Raw genomic sequence first — 20814 nt, forward strand, 5'->3', positions numbered from 1 at the left:
AAATGAAATGTATATGGTTCGTTAATTTTTTTTTGAGAGAATATGGTTCGTTAAATTTATTAAACCTTTTCAAATTGGTCTTCAACTTTTCTAAAATTTTAAATTGATACATTTTTTGATTCTCACTTTGTAGTTTGTACCATATTTCTTTATAATTTAATCATTTTTTTAAATGGTCTATTTATTAATAAGCCTTAATTTTAATATTATTTATTATTATTCAATTAATTTTTCCATACAAAAAAGAAATTTATTTGCTCTAGCCCAACAAAATTCTTTGTAAATAAGGATAATTCAATTGAAGTATTTTCTTTGACACACAAGTTAAAGGACCTTCCAACTTCTTAATACCCATACTTAAGTTACAAACTTGCATTATCAAGGTAGACATTCAATTGAAGTATTTGAATTGTATAAAATTTTAATTTTCCTATAATTTTCTATTACTCCTAACTAACACACACTTTTCTCTTTATTTATTAAGGAACCATCACTTAAATGAGAAAAGACATAGAAAAACACATTTTAAATGAAAGATATGTAAGACTTCTTTAACGCAAGCTCCGTTATTTTATATCATCTCTTCTAATATGAGAAGAAGTAACTGTCCAATATTTATTTTCAAGCCCCGAAAATCGTTTAGAACTATCATGTTTGTAATCATGTAGCCCATATGTGTTTAATTTTTTTAAGGCACTTAATCACTTATGCTACAATGATTTTTACAACTATCAACGATCACACTGGATTTCTCACAAGCTTCATCCCCAACTTTGCCCGCAGAGCGTCAATCGGCATTGCTTACTTCATGCACAACCTATTCTATGCAACATCAACTAAGATCTCGTCATGGTAATACAACTTTATGACATACACAAACCATTTCAATGGAGGTTGTGTTAATTATATTGTTTTATTGTCAAATCACATGTAAGAATCTTACTCTCATGTATTCAAATCATATAATAAATTCGCGCGCACACACAAAATAATACCATTCCTAAATACAAGAACTCAACGACAGGATCTCTCGCAAGCTTCATCCTCAACCTTGCTCCCAGAGCGTCAATCGTCATTGATTATTCGACGCACAACCTATTCTATGCAACATCAACTAAGATCTCGTCATGGCAATACAACTTTATGACATACATAAATCATTTCAATGGAGGTCATGCTAATTATATTGTTTTATTGTCAAATCACATGTAAGAATCTCACTCTCATGTATTCAAATCATATACTAAATTCGCACACACACCAAACATAATTACATTCCTGAATAAAATGACTCAATTTACTTAAACTTAGACCTCAAAAAAATTAAAAAGAATACAAAATTGATTCAACAATTTGAATTGAGGGGCAATCAATTATGATTAGGTCAACAAAGTTTTCTATATCTTAACCATATATACACCCTCCGGTCACTATTATAAGCAAAAATTCATATTTTAGGTTCATTCCATAAATGATGTATATGGTCTTTAATGTAGACCACATACATCATTTATTGAATGAACCTAAAATATAGATTTTTGCTTATAATAGTGACCGGAGGGTGTATGATGTATTATTCCAAAAAAAAAAAAAAAAGAGTATCTGATAATCTAAGTTTGACCAAGACCAAGACCAAGAGGTAAATAGTAATCTAAAGTTTAATCGAATGATAATTTTTTTTTTTTTTTACAAATGAGAAAAATGTTAAAAATTCTAAGTAGGGTTTTCAATTTAGATATTTAAAACCCATGTACTATATAAAAACGGTTTCTTTCTTATGTTGTTGGTTGCTGTAGAATCTCGTACTCTAAAACTGCAACTGAACCTAGTTCGTGCTACAAACCCATTTTCCATTTTCAAATCTTTGTGTACTTCTTCTAACTGCACAGAAGAAGAGAAGAAGAAAATTGAACAAACCCAGGATTTGTTTTTGCAATATATAAGCAAAACAATGGCTACCAATTTGGATGATTTTACAGTTATTAAGGAAGGTGAAGCTGAAATTCTTATGAGTAAGAAAAATAAAGTCTTTTTCAATAAAGCTCAGGTAATTAATTATAAAGTTTGTTTTTTTATCCCTTTTTGTTATAATTATAATTGGATTTGAAATTTGAAATCAGGGTTTTGATGAAAAACCCTAATTGAAAGTTTAGATTTTTAGTGTCTGATGTTTGGTTTATGGTGAAAGAAATGATGGGTTTTGGACAAAATTGAAACTGGAGTAATGGGGTGGTGCTGATTTTGGTAATTTGGCTTTGAAATCATGGTTTTGATGAAAAACCCTAATTGAATTTTAATTATTTTTAATCCAATGTTTGATTTATGGTGAAAAAATGGTGGTTTGTGAACAAAATTGAAACTTGAATATGGGATGATGCTGATTTTGGAACTTTTGTGAAATGATTGTGGATTTATTGGTGATTTTGAATGTTAATTGGATTATTAAGTAGTTTTGTGGTTAGGTTTTATTATATACAATCACTTTCCACTTAGGATATGTTTGTAATGACTTTGAATTTGACCAAATCAGGGTGGCAATGTGATTTTGTCACAGCTCCAAAGTATAGTTTTTGCCAAAATCACTTTTCAATACAAACATGCGCTTATATTTGTTGTGTTTCTATGTAATTCCTCTGTTTATTATAACTGTTTTTGGTGTGAAATGAGAAGAAATCAACTTTTGTTTAGTGTAGATTGAACCTATATTCATTTTGGTTTTGTGATTTTCAGGTTAATAACAGGGATTTGTCCATTGCTGTTTTGAGGGCATTTATATCGAAAAGGAAGCAAGAGCATGAAGAATATTTGTCGAAGAAAGCAAAAGGGGCAAAGAAAGCATCTGAAAATGATTCTTCTGAAATGGCTGTGGAGGAAGTTGATAACAAAACTCCACCAGAAGATCATAAGTCAAATGGAAAATGTGAGTTGGTGGAAGAGGCATCTCCTGGAGAATCATGCACTACAATGGAAGGTTCAGCAAAGATCGATGAAGAATGTGGTGCTGATGAAGAGCAAGTTGATGATTCGGAAGGAAAAAGACCGGCAGAGCTGGAGCCACCGAGGGTTCTTGAGGTTCTGTTTGCCCCTTTAGACGTCCTTTATATAACTTATTTATGTTATTCAAGCATGACCATCACTATTTTTAATTCGATACCTGATTTAACTTATTAGCTGTCTATACAAGTTGAATCTGAAACTAGAGTTGTGTATTTTAACTTTATTGCCCTCTCTACAAGTTGAATCTGTAACTAGAGTCATGTGTATAACTGCTCTTTTATTTGTCTGCATATAGGCCTTGTCTGCTTCTGGTTTAAGGGCTCTCAGATATGCTCGTGAAATAGAAGGGATTGGTCAGGTTGTTGCTCTGGACAACGATCCAGGTGCTTAACCGGTTCATGAGTTTACATAATCTTTGAATTTTATTCCATGGTTTTAAGGGCCTGGTTATTACAAGTTTTTATTTAAAAAATATTCACTTTTAGGAGTTTTCATCTGTTTGTTACAGCTTATAAAAAAAGTTGTTTTCATTATGGTAAACAAACACAATAATTTATGCTTTTCATAACAATCTCTAAAAATGATCTCTAAATTATTGAATGTTCAAATCACCTTTTTTATTTTATTTTTTATAAAACCAACGTCTGGCCCTTAGTGGTTGGTTTGCTATTTGGGCACTTATAGTTGCTACTTTTGTTTGAGATAAGTGCTTCTTCTTTGATTATTAAGCTTATGCATCTGCATGCTTACCCTTAATTTTTTGCTTCTTGCAGCATCTGTTGAAGCTTGCAGAAGGAACATTAAATTCAATGGTTCGGTTGCAGTTTCTAAAGTGGAGTCTCATCTTGCTGATGCTCGTGTGTATATGCTAGAAAACCCTAAAAAGTTTGATGTGGTAAGTCGATGCTTGCGATTATTATGCACTTTTATTCATCTTTTGATCAATTTTGTTAAATAAAGGCACTATAGCATAGCGGAATTTGAATAAATCACTGTTTATGCAATGTGCTATTTAGTACAAAAGTATTGTCAAATAGCGGCACTATAGCACTATAGCATAGCAAAATTTGAATAAACTGCTATTTGTACTGCGATTGACAAACCTGCTTTTAACATAAGGTAAATACACTTTTCATGGTGTTAACATTTGTCTGTTTTCCAGGTTGATCTTGATCCATATGGTTCGCCTTCTGTGTTTCTCGATTCGGCAGTTCAATCTGTTGCTGATGGAGGTATACTGATGTGCACTGCAACAGATATGGCTGTACTCTGCGGTTCAAATGGGGAGGTCTGCTATTCAAAGTAATGTTAATACTCTTATTAGCTATGAACTTTCTTTGCACAATTGTTTGGTTCATGAACTTGTTTTCTAACAACTGAGTTTTACATTAGATATGGATCATACCCGACGAGAGGGAAATATATCCATGAAATGGCCTTGAGGATCGTTCTTGCTTCCATTGAGGTATATATCTGAAGCGCTTTATAATGAAATCAGTAATAGCTTAATTGGATTCCGTTTGTTACAGACTATTTGAAGTGTAGCATGTTTTTAAAATTAAGCGTAGCATATAGTTACACTAGTATTTTAAAATTATGAAGTGTTATTTTGTTATGTTCTTTGGATTACCACGAAAGTCAAGTCAATTATCAGCACTTGAGAGAATGTTAGAAATGCGAACATCAGAAGTTCCTTTCCCTACACTACACATCACAAATGTAGAATGTAGATTTGTTGCATTTTGTTTTTGTATCTCATTGTATGTTGTAATTTTATATCATATAATTTTTTGAAAGCAAAAAGTTCCATATAAGTGAAGGTAGATATTTGTTCTTATATTGTTGTGATATTTAATCCACCAACCAAAACAAATGGGCCTTATACCCCCTACATAAGAAATTAAGATATATAGAAGTTCCAAGAGAGTTGCTGCTTAATTTGTTATTTAGAATTTTAGATCTAATGAATATCCATAAGTTTTTTAACATACTTATGATATTTGTTCTTAACATTATGCAGAGTCATGCTAACCGATACAAGCGGTATATTGTTCCTGTTCTATCTTTCCAAAAGGACTTCTATCTTCGTGTTTTTGTGCGCATATACACGTAAGTCCTCTTAGTTTTGCAGTCATGTCTTTTAGCAAATATTTTGTTAGTGCGATCTTTATCAAATGACACCATATAATTTTGTTTCTAACTGAAAGATTAAATACTTGATTGCAGTTCCGCAAGTGCTATGAAAGAAACTCCTTTGAAGCTTTCATATCTCTATCAGTGCACTGGTTGCGATTCTTTCCACCTTCAACCCCTGGGGAGGACCATTTCCAAGGTATGTATCATGTTCTAGTCTGTTATTGGTATCGTATTCGACACCTAAGTACATTGAAATTCATGTTTGTTTTTATTTGTAAAAACAATAACCCAATTGGAAGACAAAATAACCTATTCTGATCCACTATATTCTACATTCTCCTTGTGTGCCTATTGTAAGTATGTTGTTCTAACATGCCCTTAGGGTCTATTTGGATGAGCTTATCTACTGCATAAGCACCGGAGAGACTGTTTGGGAGAACTTATGATGTGTCCGAAAGCTGTTTTCAGCCTGTTTCTATAAACTCTTCAAGACAGCTTATGAAAACAACTTATAAAATTTATAAAAATAGTTCGACTTCATTTTATCTTTTGCTATATAAATAGCTTATACATCAGAACTTATGTGATAATCGCTTAATTTAGTTGTTTGTTCGAACAGGGCCATACTATGTTCAAGTGTCGCTTTATTTTGATCGACTATACTATCATTGATGTCTTAAGTGGCGACCTTATTTTCATTTTAACTTCTTTCTTTTCTTTTCAGAATACTAGTGTCAGGCATTTGCCTGGATACGGTCCTGCTGTTCCTCAAGAATGCACTGATTGTGGGAGAAAGTTCATTATGGGTGGCCCTATATGGTCCGCCCCTATCCATGATCAAGAATGGGTAGCTTCTATTATAGAAGATGTGAACCGTATGAAATCCAGCTATCCTGCTTACGAACACATATCCGCTATATTGAATACAATATCAGAGGTATGTGTGTTTTTGCTGGGCCTATTTTTTAGAACAATTCACATAACACATATCTGCTATATGGTATATTTATGTGTTCCAAACCAATGTTTTAAAAATCAAACCAGACATCAAATTGAAGAGACCTCCAGGTCATGATTCAACTACTTAAAAATTACTCAAATGGAGACAACCGCGGTTAAGCCGTTCAAATAACTGAACCATAGATAGTGTCAGTTCATGGTTTAATTCGTTGAACCGTCCGGTTTGGTTTCTTAAACATTGGTCCAAACACACCAATTCTCTCTCAAGTGATAAGATATGTATCGCTCTACCTCCATATTTAGACATCATGCCGTATCTTCTAATTATTCTAGCTTCTGTCTAACTCTAATTCATTCAGCTAATATACCTATCACATTTCTTCATGTTACAACATATTGGGAATCAAATCTTCTAATATTTTCAATGATTGTATTTTATTTTTGCAGGAGTTGCCAGATGTTCCTCTATTTTTAAGTCTGCACAACCTTTCTTCAACCCTTAAATGCACATCTCCATCCGCAGTTATCTTCCGATCTGCTGTGATTAATGCTGGATATCGTATCTCTAGAACTCATGTTTGTGCAATAGGGCTTAAGACAGACGCACCGATGAATGTTATTTGGGACATAATGCGCTGCTGGGTAAGGGATTACACTCTTGCTTTCTAGTGTTTAAGGCTTGTTTGTTTGTCTTAGTTCACTGTCGGTTCTGGTGTGTATTCTGGTATTCTCGAGACGGGGCGCACTCGTATGGAAAAAAGTAATGCTCTGTCCCTTAAAACAAGTTATGTTGTCAATTGCGGGTTGCAGAAGGAAAAAAAAAACTCTTTCCAAATTCTGATTCGCTACAGTGCTATATAGCAGCTACTTGACAACACTTCGTATTAAATAGCTATTACAGAACAATAGCGATTTGTTTAAGTTACGCTATGCTTTAGCTGTTATTTGACAACACTAATAACAACATTATAACTAGAACTAAGTTACACATTCTCATGTGAATCTTAGGGTGTTCTTGAAAGGCGCAAAATTTGATTTGCATTTGGTATCTCTACTCTCTACTCATTCGATTCCCTTTCATTTTAGGTAAAAAATCATCCTATTAAAGGTCAGCCGGCAGATCAACCCGGAAGTATCATACTTGCAAAGGAACCTGTTTTGCAGGTATGTTTAACTATTCAAGTTTTATTCTCATGCAAAATGTAGGGCAATTTACCCTTCTCGGTTGCGTGCAGCCAAACTGAACGGGAAAGTTTATGGCTTTAAATTTTTTTTGGTTGGGTTTTGACATTTGGCCCTGGGCCTCTGATCCTGCGTAGTAAAGTTTTCCTTGTCTATGTCCTCTTCAGGTTAATTTTGCTCGAGCTGTAGCATCTCTTAGCAAGGCACAAGCAAAGAAGGTTGCGAGGTTTCTACCGAATCCCGAAAGAAACTGGGGTCCTAAACTAAGGGCGGGACGCACAGTCACTAGCAAGCACATCTCTCTGTTAGGTGAAGCTGCCCTTAATGAAGCTCTTAACCATGAACAAGATAATGAAGAAGAACCTAAAAGTAAGAAGCCAAAGACCGAAGAAGATAATAATGCCACATCTTAGCTCATAAATGAGATTCTTGAAGTCAATTTTTCATGAATTTCTACATTTTTTGGTTTCTAAAGAAAGCTTATTTGTTTTCATCAAATTTTGCAGAGTGAGCTGAGCTAAGATATCTTCTAGATAATGTGTGCCTTGTTGCTCAATAAACAATTTAAGTAAATTGTTGTGGCAAAAATAAGGCACATAGCATCAAATTTGATATTTAAATCTGTTTTTTTTTTTTTTTGGTTATTTGGAAATTGTATTGTGTTGAATAATAATTGCTTTTTTAATTCAATTTTGATTCGGTGTTTCATATAGTTGTGTTTTAACTTTTGACATGCATTTTTTCAGATTTGATAATGAGAAAATTATTCATATTTCAGTGTCGAACATCGATACATGTTTATATTTAATTACATCATTTTCTCATTGTTATTGATATCAATTTTCACACACTTATCTGTTGTTAATAATCCATAGTAGTATGAAAAATAAGGTGAGTGACTCATGTCTCCCAAAAATACATACAAGGGTACAAGAATAAGTACTCGGTCCTAAAATGATTGAGTTATTTGATCATTTTACACGTATCGAATAAGTGTATAAATGAATGATAGAGAAAAATGATTTTAGGTACCCATGTTTTTTTTCTTCTGAAAAAGCAAAAAATAAGATTTTATTAAAATAAAGGAAGAACATCTCAAATCACAAGAAAATGCTAAAAAGATGTCTAAAACAACAAGAATGTTGTTAGAGGACATAACCCCTTGATAACACCAAATAGAACAACAAGGATGCCAAAGAGCTCCTAAAGGCATATATAATTTCGAACACCAATATAACCACTATAACCATTCGAAAAAGTTGTCAAAATTTGCCTGGGAATCGAATTAAAAAAGACTCTTTAGGATCTTGTTCCAAACCACTAATGAGCTACCAGAAAACCGTAGATGATGCAAGGAACATCATCTACTACTACTCCAGAGCCAAACAGACAAGGATTTTAAGATACAGCCAAGAAAGCTCTTAACACGTGATCCCTTGACACAACAAAAAAAATCACCTGCTTCTCAATTTTTAAAAATGAATTTACCTCCAAGATTTGAAAATCCTTAATCACTTATGCACTTATGCGCCTATGAACAATTCAAATAGATTCAAGATACTAAACTGAACACTGCAACTTGCTACCTTTATCTCCACTTTTGATGCTAAACATTTTCTAGTGCTTGACAAGCTTGCTATAACTGAATCCACTTTTAGTAAGGTTTCATGTGCTTAAGGTTTGTTTGTCTTAGTTCATTGTTTTTTCCAGTACAATCGAATTGTTTCGTGTGTATTCTGATATTCTTGGGAAGAAGGGCACTTGTATGCAAAAAAGTAATGATTTGCCCCCTATGTCAACCGATGTTTGTCAATTGCGGATTGCAGAAAATGAATATCTTTTCAAATTTTGCTTCGTAGTGCAAAACAATAGCGACTTGTTCAAATTCCGCTACGCTATAGCCTCCATTTGACAACATTGATAACAATAGTGTAACGATAACTCAGTTACACATTCTCATTTCGTGATTCTAGGGTATTCTTGAAAACACACAAATTTTGATTTTCATTTGTACTCACTATTCATTTGATTCCCTTTCAATTTAGGTAAAAACCAATCCGATTAAAGGTATCAAACCGAATGTGTCATACTTGTGAAGGAACCCGTTTTGAAGGTATGTTTATTGTTTAATCATTCAAGTTTCATTTTCATGCAAAATGTACCGAGATTTACCCTTTCTGAGCAAATAAAGTTGCGAGGTTTCTACCGTATCCCAAAAGAAACTAGGGTCCAAAACTAAGGGCGGGACGCAGAGTCACTAGCAAGCACATCTCTCTGTTTGGTGAAGGAGCCCTTAATGAAGCTCTAAAGATAGAATTCTTGAAAACTTAATACAAGTATTTGTGTCAAACAAAGTATCATTGCCAATGTTGTGTTCAACATTTGTGTTTGTATTGATAACAATTCATAACTCTAATTCATATGACTTGTATGCTACTCTTCAAGGGCTCAGGTCCGATTTTCTCTAATGTCAATGTGGATAAGCTAGTTTAACTTCTTTAAAAAAACCATTAACATAAAAAAAGAGAAAGGTAAAACTATCTGAACTTTTTCCCTTAAGTAGTATGCTTCTAGTACTACTAATTTGTTCCCTAAAATAATCACCACTAGTGTCGGTGAGGGGTAAAATAACTTACACACCATATTGCAATATTCAAATAAGCTGAGTGACTGTGACTCATGTCTCCCAAAAAAACAGACAAGGGTACAAGAACTAGTAATTACCACTAGTGCAAACAACTAGTGTGTGACACACAGACCAATGTTAAAGTTATTACCTCTGCAATACATTCAGAGAGTTTAGTACAGGACACAAGTAACTGCAAAGTTGAAAGGACAACAACAATAGTGTCCACCCAATTGAACCAAAATCACAGCTAGCTAGATCTTGCTGATGCAGTACCATTCTTCAAAGACAATCAATGCAAGAATGCACAAGGTTCCAAATCTTATTAAGGACATTGGTATTTTAAGTGCAGATTCTATAATACTCCACCATTCCCAATTAATTCATTCAAGGTTTTGTCACAAATTAAAAAAATATGGTTTTTAAATATATTGGATTTGTTTATGTTTTTAGTTTCTATAAAAAAATTTTTTTTTGAGTGTTTTTGTTTAAAAATGCTGATGTGACCAATTTTTCATGACATGATAGTGTGAAGTTAAGTTAATAATGTTGTCATGGACTAATGTTGCTCGTCTGATTTTCTCCGATAGAAAAATTTAGGGTGAGGGGATGGTGTCCAATCTAAGGTAGAGAAGACCTTACAGTTTAAAGAGCGTTTACAAATATTTTAATATTCTTTTTTAATGAAATATTTTAATGTTTGTAAATTCAAGCTTGCATATAAAGTAAAATACTTTTATTAGTAGAAAAGTTAAGACTGAAAACCTATTAGTTTATATATTCAGTCACACTATTGGTCTATGCTAAAAAATAAATAAGGACACAATGAACAAAACATTAATATTCTTCCAATAACATATGCTTCACATAAAAAACACATTGCTTCCAAAATGATATAAGGTCCAATAATCATCTCTAGCACTCATCATAAAACAAAAATCACAAGTAAACAATGACCTAGATCATTGTACTTTATTGTTTTGAAATTAGAATTTCAGCTAACAATGCTGCAAATTCTAAGTCACAATAATATGAAAAACAAAATACTTGACAATAAAGTACAAAATATATATAAATAACTCAAATTCAAATTCAAGATCAAAGGCTGTATTTGTAATTAACCAAGATTGGTTTAGAAGTTCTCATTGGGTTAAGCTTTTTTAGCAGGGTTAAGTTGATCCCAAGCTTCAATCCAAGTGACCATAGCATCTGCAAGCTTGTCAAAATAAGGATCAATCTTTCCAAGTTTTTCCTTGACTTGTTTGGACATTTCAATGTAACATTTTTGAACAGTTGTGCATTCTTTTGGAAGAGCAAGATTTTGGAAAAATGGAATGATGTCTTCCTGCCAGAATATGCCTTTGTACTCTTTCCTTAGGTTCACAAATGGGTTACTTGCTTTGCTATGAAAGATATAGGGGAGACCAGTCTTGATTCCAAGTCCCAAATGATCACAGATTACCTGACCAATTCATCATGAACAATAATTCTTAAGTTGTTTGTGCTACAATTCATAAACTATTAGATGTTTCCATAAGATCGATTTGAATCTATGAAACACGAACACAGACACATACACTAGACACGATACTGGCACGAGCACGTCGATACCGATAAAATTTTGAAAAAATGACATAATTTAATGTAATCATAAGTGTCGAGTTGTGTCGGTGTCAGATATGACACGTGTCAGATACCAGAACATGTCTTCAATCAGAAGTGGCCGTGCAACGTAGATTCGAGTAGAATTATTATAAAAATAGGGCATGCAAAAGAAAGAAAAGAACCTTGCAGCACCAGCCAGCCCACATGTCATCATAACGTCCAATTGGCTGACCATCTCCCATGAGACCAAAATACATAGCTGGTCCAATCAGATCACGATCAAATGCCAAGTTCATTCCACACATTGGAAATAATGTTCCTTTTGGTATGGTCAGAACAGTATCCACATACCTTATGCATCAACACAAATACTCAAAATCAAACACTATATATACTCCAAGAGTTTAAATATCATGCACCAACATTGTATTTTTTTTTAATAGAAGTCTAATCAAATCTCACTACACTATCATGTTATACTATTATTTCTTGGATTCAAATTGTGTGCATTGTATAGCCACATCTGAATCATTCAATTAAGATCAGATGATCCAAATTTTAGTTACATTGTTTTAAAATTTAAGATACCAAACTTTAAATTTGAATTGTCTGATCTTGACTAGAAACAGACACCGATTGTGAGTGTTCCTAACATACATACATAATATCTCAATGTTGGATGACTTGATGTCCATGTAAATTGTTTTATACAATGTTAGTATATAGTATTAAAATTCATATACTACTCCCTCCGTCCCGGTATAATTGACCTACTTTGGTTTTTCACACAGATTAAGAAAAGTGCATAAATAAAGGGGAAAGTGGAATATATTGTATTGGGAATGATAAAAGTAGTATTATTTAGTGTTATATTGTATTGAGAATGATGAAAGTTGTATTGAAAATTGAAATGAGTCAGTTATTTTGGGACACTTTTTTTTAGAAAATTGGTTAGTTATTCCGGGACGGAGGGAGTAATAACCTAGGTTGTAAATAAAGATTTCCTAAGAAAAAAATAAATAAATAAAGATTTGAGACTACGATGTGAGACACGACATAACAATTTTTAATATTAATTTAAGTCACATCAACTATATATGACTATGATCTTCTACAATATTAAAGGAGAAAGACTTGTGTGGACCAGGACCACACAATTGGGTTTGGTCACACATATAGTTTTTTCTTTCTTTCTTTACTTTTTCCATTTTCTCTCTCTTCTCTCTTCTCTCTTCTCTCTCTTCTCTCCCATTTCTTTGGTTGTGACCACACAATGGAGTTTGGTCCCTGGTCCACACAAGTATTTTCCATATTAAAGATTATGACACAATTAAAATTGTTACCGTGACCGCTATTTAAAACCGTAAAAAAACATCAGTAGTGCTATATATTGTATATGTTACATAGTACAGACCTAGTGTTCCTCTCAAGAGGCTTGACAAGCTGAGTAGGAGCATCATAATCTGGAATGTTGAGCCAAAGTCCATGAGAAATAGCTGTTGGGACACCTTCACGAAGACTAAAAGGGTATCCACGAACAAAATCAGCACCTTCTCTAAAAGGATCATAAAGGGTATTGAAAAACAATGGAGTTGATGGACACAAAAGGTTCTTAATGTGCTGCTCAAGTGCATTGATTTGTTTTCCAGATGGATCATTGGCAACCTAAGCCACACAAAAAGTACATAAGAAAATGAATGCACAAAAGTAATAACAATAATAAGATACATTATAAATGAAAATATTCTATGATTAGTAAAATCAATAAAACCAGATGCCAAAAAAAAATAAAACCAATGGAACGACTAAGGAGGGCCTCACTGAACACTCCTTCAATAGAACCAGCGATTGAATGTAATCACATGTGTCGGTGTGTTAGACGCAGAACACTCCTTCAATCGAAGTGTTATAACGATACTAAAAAAACTTCCAAATCTAATGTTATAGAATACCAAAATATCTCCTTGAAGAGGATTGTTACATACAAATAATAATAAATTAAAACAAACAAGGATCTCATACATCCATAACTGAACCAATACAATTATAAGTTACACAAAAAGAAAAAGGCTAACCGTATTGACACATAAAACACAATTATTATTCCGAATTCCCGTTCGCAACCACATATACGACCACATTTGCCTGCATTTTACCCTAATGTAAAGGCGTGCAGTGTAACCACAACCGCAATTTAAAACCGTGATCCGGAACGCAATATCCAATATTAAAAAGCTAAAGTAGAAAATGCAAATAAAATCATCACAATGAGGCCATGAAATATGGAACCATAAATGTGAAGAAATCATATCAAGATCTCTCCATAAACATTGTACAAAACAAAATCACTCTAAATAAAGAAAGAAAAAATTTATTCAAAAAAAGAAGCAAAAAGTGATTTAAAAAAACTTACAAAGCAATCATCATCAATAGTGAAGATGTATTTCTTCTTAGAAACCATGTAACCAAAGCAACGACATGCAGAGTCCTTGAATGAAATGCAAGAAGCCCTAGGACCAAGAAGCTTATTAATATCATTCCTATTATAAAGTTCATAATCAAAACCAGGTGGAACCTTAATAGTTTTTGAAGGGTCACCATCTTGAACAATGATCAAATGATAAGGTTCAAAATATGGCCTCCACATTTCCAAGAAATCAAGGTTCCTTATGGTAGGAATCACAATGTCAAGTTGATCTTTCAATGGAGGTGAAGATGAAGCCATTGTTGCAATAAAGCGAGAGAAAAGTATTTGTGAAAGTGATGAATGAGAAATTTAGAGAGAAAGAGAGTTTGTTTATGAAAGGAAAAAGAGGGGAGTGTGTGAAGAAATATAAGGGGGTGAGAATAGTGGTGTTACATGTGAAAATGCCTAAGAAATCGGCACTAGTGTGGGGTTAATTATAAAGTTTTCTGAATGTTTAAGGTAACTAAGACTTGTTCAAAGGTTGTGTGGTGTTGCCGTGAGATTTGGTAACCTTTGTGGATGGAAGAGAGAGACCAATTTTTCAGTTATAGCTACACCAAGAAACAAAGAAGTAACGTCGTAGGTTCATGTTTCATTTGCATTAATTTTTTTGTTTGTTTTTGTATCCTGTTTCATTTGCATTAATGTTAAGAGTAATATTAGGGGGATGTATTGGATTAGGATTCTAAGGGATTTTAAAAGACTTTTTAATTATGAAAAAGTCTTGTGGTATTTAATTAAGACTCTTTGCAATTTAAAAAAAGTCTTGTGATATTCAATCAAGATTCTTTGTCATTTTAAAAAAGTCTTGAGGTATTCAATCAAGACTTTTCATCACTTAAAAAAAGTCTCATGGTATTCAAAATCATTCAAATTTCAAAGGATTGTTTAATAAATTAGATTTTGATGGATTTTCTAATGAAATTTTAACAAGAAAAAGTCTTTCATGAAGACATTAGATTTCTTGGGATTGTTTTTCTTTAAAAGTTTACTGTCTCTTTCTTATCCCTTCTTCCTTCTCTCTCCTCCTCTCTCTCTCTCTCTCTCTCTCTCTCTCTCTCTCTCTCTCTCTCTCTCTCCTCCCTTCTCTCTTCGTCTCTCTCTCTTCTCCCTTCTCTCTCTCCTCTCTTTTCTCCCTTCCTTCTCTCTCCCCCTTCTCTCTGCATCTCTCTCTCTTCTCCCTCTCTCTCCTCTCCTTTCTCCCTTCTCTCCCTCCTCTCTTCCCCCTCTCTCTATCTCTCATAAAAATAAAATAAAAAATAAGTGTATGTATTAAAAATATTATGATAGAGAGTGTGTTGTAATCATTTCTTTTTAATGAGTCCTTAAAATTCATAAAATCTTTTGAAATCTTATAAATCCATAAAATCTTTTAAAATCCTTTAAAACCTAATGATGTAAGTCCATTGAAATCCAAATTTTTTTGAACAAATCAAAATGGAATATATTGCTCAAAAGAGGAGAACTTCACCCCGCACAAGATGTGCTAAAGTGGTGAAGCATCCAAAATCTGTTACAAAGACCAGGCACAAAAGAAAAGTGCCACCACCGAACAAAACAAAACTCAATTACAAGACACCAATACAAGTAAGTGGGTATCTCCACCAGTCATGAAAACCAAAAGCTAAAGGAACAGAATTCGACGATAGCCATAAAAACGACACTCGTTTCACCTTGTCCAAAATACGATGAGGATCGGTTACCGTACTTTTGAAGATACAGTTGTTCCTATCCTTCCATATTTCCCAAATAGACGCAAGCCAGATAACCTTTAAGTAAGAGTCTGAAGGTCGCGGCAATCCGGCCAACCGAGTGAATTGAGTGTAATGATCTTTAATATGCCCTGGACAAACAAATGAAAATCCAAGCCAATGAAATATTAAGACCCAAACCTGTCGAAAAACATTGCATCCAAGAAACAGATGATCTGCCGTCTCGATATTACCACACCCTCCACCACACAAATTATCTTGTGATTGGAGAACAAGTCGTCTTATCAAATTATCTCTTGTCGAAATTCTATTTTGAAGAAGACGCCAAGCAAAGATAGAAACTTTTGCATGAACAAGTTTATGCCAGACATCGTTATAGTCACCAATAACCATCGGTTCTTCAACAGAAGTTAGGAAACGATACGCCCCCCCCCCCCTCCCCAACTGAGTAATCGTGAGTAGGATCTAGCAACCACCTCCAATAGTCGTGAATATGTTCCTGCAAAATAACGTTAGCCAACAAAGCAGAACACTCCCTCACACTCTCCTCCTCCCACGCCATCAACCGCCTCCTCCAACCCCAAGCAAGACCTCCTTCACTCCACCCCAATCTAGCCATATCCTCCACCGAAAACTCCTTATAGACTGACAACTCATATAAACGACTGAACTGAAGCTTTAGAGGTACTCCATCCAACCAGTTATCAGTCCAAAAGAAAGTATTTCTACCATTCCCTACCACCCTCCTAATATTATCATCAAACCAATTTCCAGCCCCCGATCCCACACCCTCCCTCACGTGACAAATGGTTCTCCACCACATAGAAGAGTCTCTTCCCCCTCCTGAATATGACCTCCCACCTCTCCATATCTAGCCCTTAAAACATGGTACCACAACCCATCCTTCTCCCGTAACAACCTCCAACACCATTTCCCTAACAAAGCTACGTTAAATTCCCCCAACCTCCGAACCCCCAGACCACCATAATTCACAGGTAAACAAATAGAATCCCATTTTATCCAAGCAATTTTTTTGGAGACCTCACATCCCCCCCAAAAAAAAATTTTAAAAATAGATTCAATAGAGAAAATTATACCTGTAGGAGCCTTGAAAAAAGAAAGAAAGTCAAATCCATATTGAAAATCCTGATAGTCTTTTAAAATCATGAAAGTCATTAAAATCCTACAAAATCTTTTAAAATCTTTGAGATTTTTTAAGCAAAAATTGTCCTTTAAAATCCTAATCCAATACACCCCCCCCTTATTTTAGGTTTAATATATGTTTAATTCCATGTAATATTAGTGGTTTATCCTCTGTAAAAAAAAATTATTTAGATTTCAACCTTGTCATCTGAAGATTCTTTAGCTTTAGACATGATATCGCATGGGATAAACCAAAATCTGCTCAAATTACATAAGACGAAAGTATCTTAAATTTTGAAATTTGATGCCATGAAGGTTGAAAACCAAACTATTCAAATTACAGGTTGGAATCTAAACGGTTTTTCTTAGGGTAAACCAAAAACCGCTAATATTATAAGGGTACACATATATTAACGATCTTATTTTATGTATTCACGGAATAAAACTTTTTTACCCTTACATCAAAAGTCACTCCATGGTGTCACGTTTTTAGGATAGTTGTTAAAATATTTCTACAAATATCAACATTGACACTCAACTAATTCAATATGTAATTGAGCCAATTTTTTAATATGAATGAAACGAACACCGCAACAATATGAAAAATAAAACAATACCGCACAACACGACGAACAACACAATGTCGCATCCAAACAACGAAATCACGTGAAAAAACTTAGACCTATGTGAAAATCATTTATTTAGATTAAAATATAAATAAAAAGATAAAGAGTTGTGATTTCAAGTCCCAAAACCACCTCCACAATGAAGAAAGTGAAAGAGAGAACATAACGAGAGAAAATTAAGGTCATCTTATTGGAGAGGAAGAACCTATAAATAAATTACAAATTTAAATGATGCTTTTTTTAAGCAAATTTAACTGAAATGTTAGGTAACATCTCAAAAAAAGCTAAAATCTCATGAAAAATCATTGATACAAACTTATACGATATAAGTGGTTTGGCGTTTCGAATATAACCTGTGTGTACACATGAATTGTTCATTCTGATACAATTAAGAAAAGAAAAAAAAAATGATAGCAACACACATTCTAACACAAATTTTTTAATACACTTATTTTGATTGGTTAAAATTTACATGGTACCCACTAAATTTATATGAGACCCATATGATTTGGTGAGACCCATGCAAATTTTAACCAATCAAAAAAGTGTTAAAAAGTGTGTTAGAAATTGTGTTGTTAGCATTTCTCAAAAAATAATGCTAACACTTTTTTTTTTTAGAAAAATGCTAGCACATTTTTTGACATGCACTTTTTAACATAGTCACTTTTTATTGATCAAAATTTATGGGTCATCAAATTTATATAGAATCCCTGCGATTTCATGGGTTCATGTGAGTTTTAACCATTAAAAAGAGTGTTGATCTCTTTTATTGATAAAAATTCATGAATGTCATCAAATTTATAACCGAATTTGTAAAGTTTTGTAAAGTGAAATTTAAATGATAAAAAAAAAGTGTATTGAAAAATGCGTGGTAGAGAGTGTGATGCTAGTAAGCTCTTCAAAAAAGAAAGCCTATATTTTTATGGGTCATGCTAATCGGTGTCCCCGGGGCATCGATTAAGAACTCAAATATAGTAATATTTGCATTAAATGTTTAAATAATGACCAAAAAAGACAATATTTGCAATTAAAGTTGTGTAATCAATGCATTAAATGCTTAAAAACATCATTTTTTACTTAAAATTTCCTCTTTTGATTTGCTTAAACAGTGCACTTGGCACTGGTTAGCATTACCCTATTTTTATTTAGGCATGTTGGGAAAATTAAAGTGAATAAATAAATTGTCATAAAACAAATTAAAGTGAATAAATAAATTGTCATAAAACTCACTTGTTTAATGTATAGTAGCGTGTGTTTTTTTTTTTGGGTTTTTAAAGGAAAAAAAATTGCTTATGTAATTCAAATAACATGTTACCGACTTATTGCACTAAATGTAAAGTTTATTTTTTTATTTTTGTTAACATGACAACAAGAAAAAAAATATTAGGACCATGACTTAGTCTGAGGATCAAGTCTAAACATAGACTCCAACTCTGTTGGAAGAACCTATCAAAATGTCATAACTACGCTTTTTTCAAGTTTTTTTAAGCCTCTTTTCAATTAGTTAAAATTTATATGTTTCACCAAATTTGTATAAGATCTAGATAAATTAGTCGGATTTCAATTTTAACCTATAAAAATATATATGTTAACAAAAGTGAGTTAAAAATATACTTCTGGCATTTATAAACCCACATGCAATATTGCTTTCAGATTCAAGCTTTGAGTCTTTTCATGAGAGAAAATAGCGGACAAATAACTTGGAAATTAAGCATATGGAATGAGCAAATGGCCATAACTTCAAAATATCACAATCACAAATTAATCTGGTCACAAATTTCTATGAATCCTGAACTCCTCCCCTCATTGCATAAAGGAAAATAAAAAATAATGATCAAAGCATGACTTAGTGGATTTTGACTCGGATTCTTTAAGCAATGTCTTAAGTTCGAGTTTTGTGGGTGTAAAAATTATAATTATAGTTGAAGAAATTATCTTTTTATTTTTTTTGTAGCAATGTCTTAAGTTCGAGTTTTGTGGGTGTAAAAATTATAGTTGAAGAAATATTTTTTTTGTAGCAATGTCTTAAGTTCGAGTTTTGTGGGTGTAAAAATTATAGTCAACAATTATCTTTTTATTTTTTTTTGTGGTTGCTAGGGTTCGAACCCCGGACCTTGCATATATTATGCATTGTCCATACCAACTGAGCTAAACTCACGAATATATGAATTATCCTATTAAAAGTAGTAAGATATATTTTATAATAGACGGATCATCGACAAAGCCGATAAATATTCTATATCAATGATATAGTTTTAAAAAAATAACTAACTCTAAGGAAAAAGAATGCATCACTGATTCTTGTATTGGGTCCGATACTAGTAATTGCGATTGTAAGCAACATGAGAAGGCAAAGACTAGAATTAAACAACTGTGATAGTTGGTACTTGGTACCCTTTAACTATATTGGAAGATACTTAAAGTCAAACACATCAAAGAACCCTTTTAGATATGAGTTTTCTAACTCATGCTAACAAGTGTGTTAAACAAACAAACAAGATTTGCGACTAACACAACATTCATGCACCAAATCATCTTCCCAAACAAATAAACATCTCCTCCATCTCTAGCCATCTCCTCCCACACATCAAGATTTGCGACTAACCCCGTAATCTACTAAATGCTCAACGAAATAACCCTCAACCAGCCAAGGGTCTCTCCAAAAATATCTCCCCTCCCCTCCCCTCCGTTAAAATTGTAGTGTTGCTACCATTGTAGTGTTGCACCCCTTTATCTTCCGACGATCACCCCTTCATTATCATTGTAGTGTTGCTACCATTGGTTTAAAATCCAGTGTCCATTTGGTCTCAACAATGTTAATTAGTTTGGTTAGTTATATCACACGTGCCTATAACCTTAAGAAAATTGCTCTTCTCTCTTTTAAAATTGTCCATTCCCTTGATCCAGCCGGAGTTAACTCGCACTCGATATTTTTCAGCGGGAGTTAACTCATGCTGACACTTTTTAGATCAGTTCAATCACTTTTTAAGTCGCATCAACAGATCTTAAATGTGCAAGCGTGAGTTAACTACCGCTGAAAAATATCGAGCGTGGGTTAACTTCCACTAAATCAAGAGAATGAGCAATTTTGAAAGGGAAAAGTTTATTTTCTAACCTTAATATGTCAATTGAGTCTTATGAGTTTGTTGGGTGGTTCATTGTTCCTAAACAATCAATTATATTTTTATTTTTTTTACAACAGTCAAACTTTTTTTAAAAGCTAAAAATAGACTAAAATAAAGGAAAAATAGCAAATTGGGGACAATTTGTGCATCACCATTTTTAGAATGCACCTTGATTTGTATTATTTTTTTTCCTTCTAAACTTTGCATTTGAAAGTATATTTCTAGAGGAATAACA

The 20814-nt window shown here is 33.2% G+C and overlaps 2 protein-coding genes across 3 annotated transcripts; one reads left to right on the forward strand and one right to left on the reverse strand.

Moving 5' to 3' along the window:
* The first annotated feature begins 1785 nt into the window (after nucleotides 1-1785).
* Nucleotides 1786-7983, forward strand: LOC146912777 (tRNA (guanine(26)-N(2))-dimethyltransferase). 2 transcript variants are annotated; one of them, XM_085722261.1, is made up of 13 exons: nucleotides 1786-2047; nucleotides 2731-3072; nucleotides 3293-3380; nucleotides 3771-3892; nucleotides 4160-4299; nucleotides 4390-4462; nucleotides 5018-5106; nucleotides 5224-5329; nucleotides 5858-6070; nucleotides 6541-6735; nucleotides 7180-7257; nucleotides 7443-7644; nucleotides 7782-7983. In XM_085722261.1, exons 1-13 carry the CDS (start codon nucleotides 1952-1954, stop codon nucleotides 7784-7786), a joined length of 1749 nt encoding a protein of 582 aa, XP_085578387.1. In that variant the 5' UTR covers nucleotides 1786-1951; the 3' UTR covers nucleotides 7787-7983. The 2 variants fall into 2 exon arrangements, with proteins under 2 accessions (XP_085578387.1, XP_085578386.1); XM_085722260.1 differs by having other exon boundaries at nucleotides 7443-7983.
* Nucleotides 7984-10727: 2744 nt separating this feature from the next.
* LOC146912778 (UDP-arabinopyranose mutase 1) lies at nucleotides 10728-14538 on the reverse strand. Its single transcript, XM_085722250.1, has 4 exons — nucleotides 13920-14538; nucleotides 12921-13171; nucleotides 11689-11857; nucleotides 10728-11363 (listed from the first exon to the last, which is right to left on the reverse strand). Exons 1-4 carry the CDS (start codon nucleotides 14229-14231, stop codon nucleotides 11052-11054), a joined length of 1044 nt encoding a protein of 347 aa, XP_085578376.1. The 5' UTR covers nucleotides 14232-14538; the 3' UTR covers nucleotides 10728-11051.
* Between the last annotated feature and the right edge of the window lie 6276 nt (nucleotides 14539-20814).

The sequence above is a fragment of the Medicago sativa genome, chromosome 6, assembly GCF_051527215.1.
Source record: "Medicago sativa cultivar Bolivia chromosome 6, Bolivia_mono, whole genome shotgun sequence".
NCBI lineage: Eukaryota > Viridiplantae > Streptophyta > Magnoliopsida > Fabales > Fabaceae > Medicago > Medicago sativa.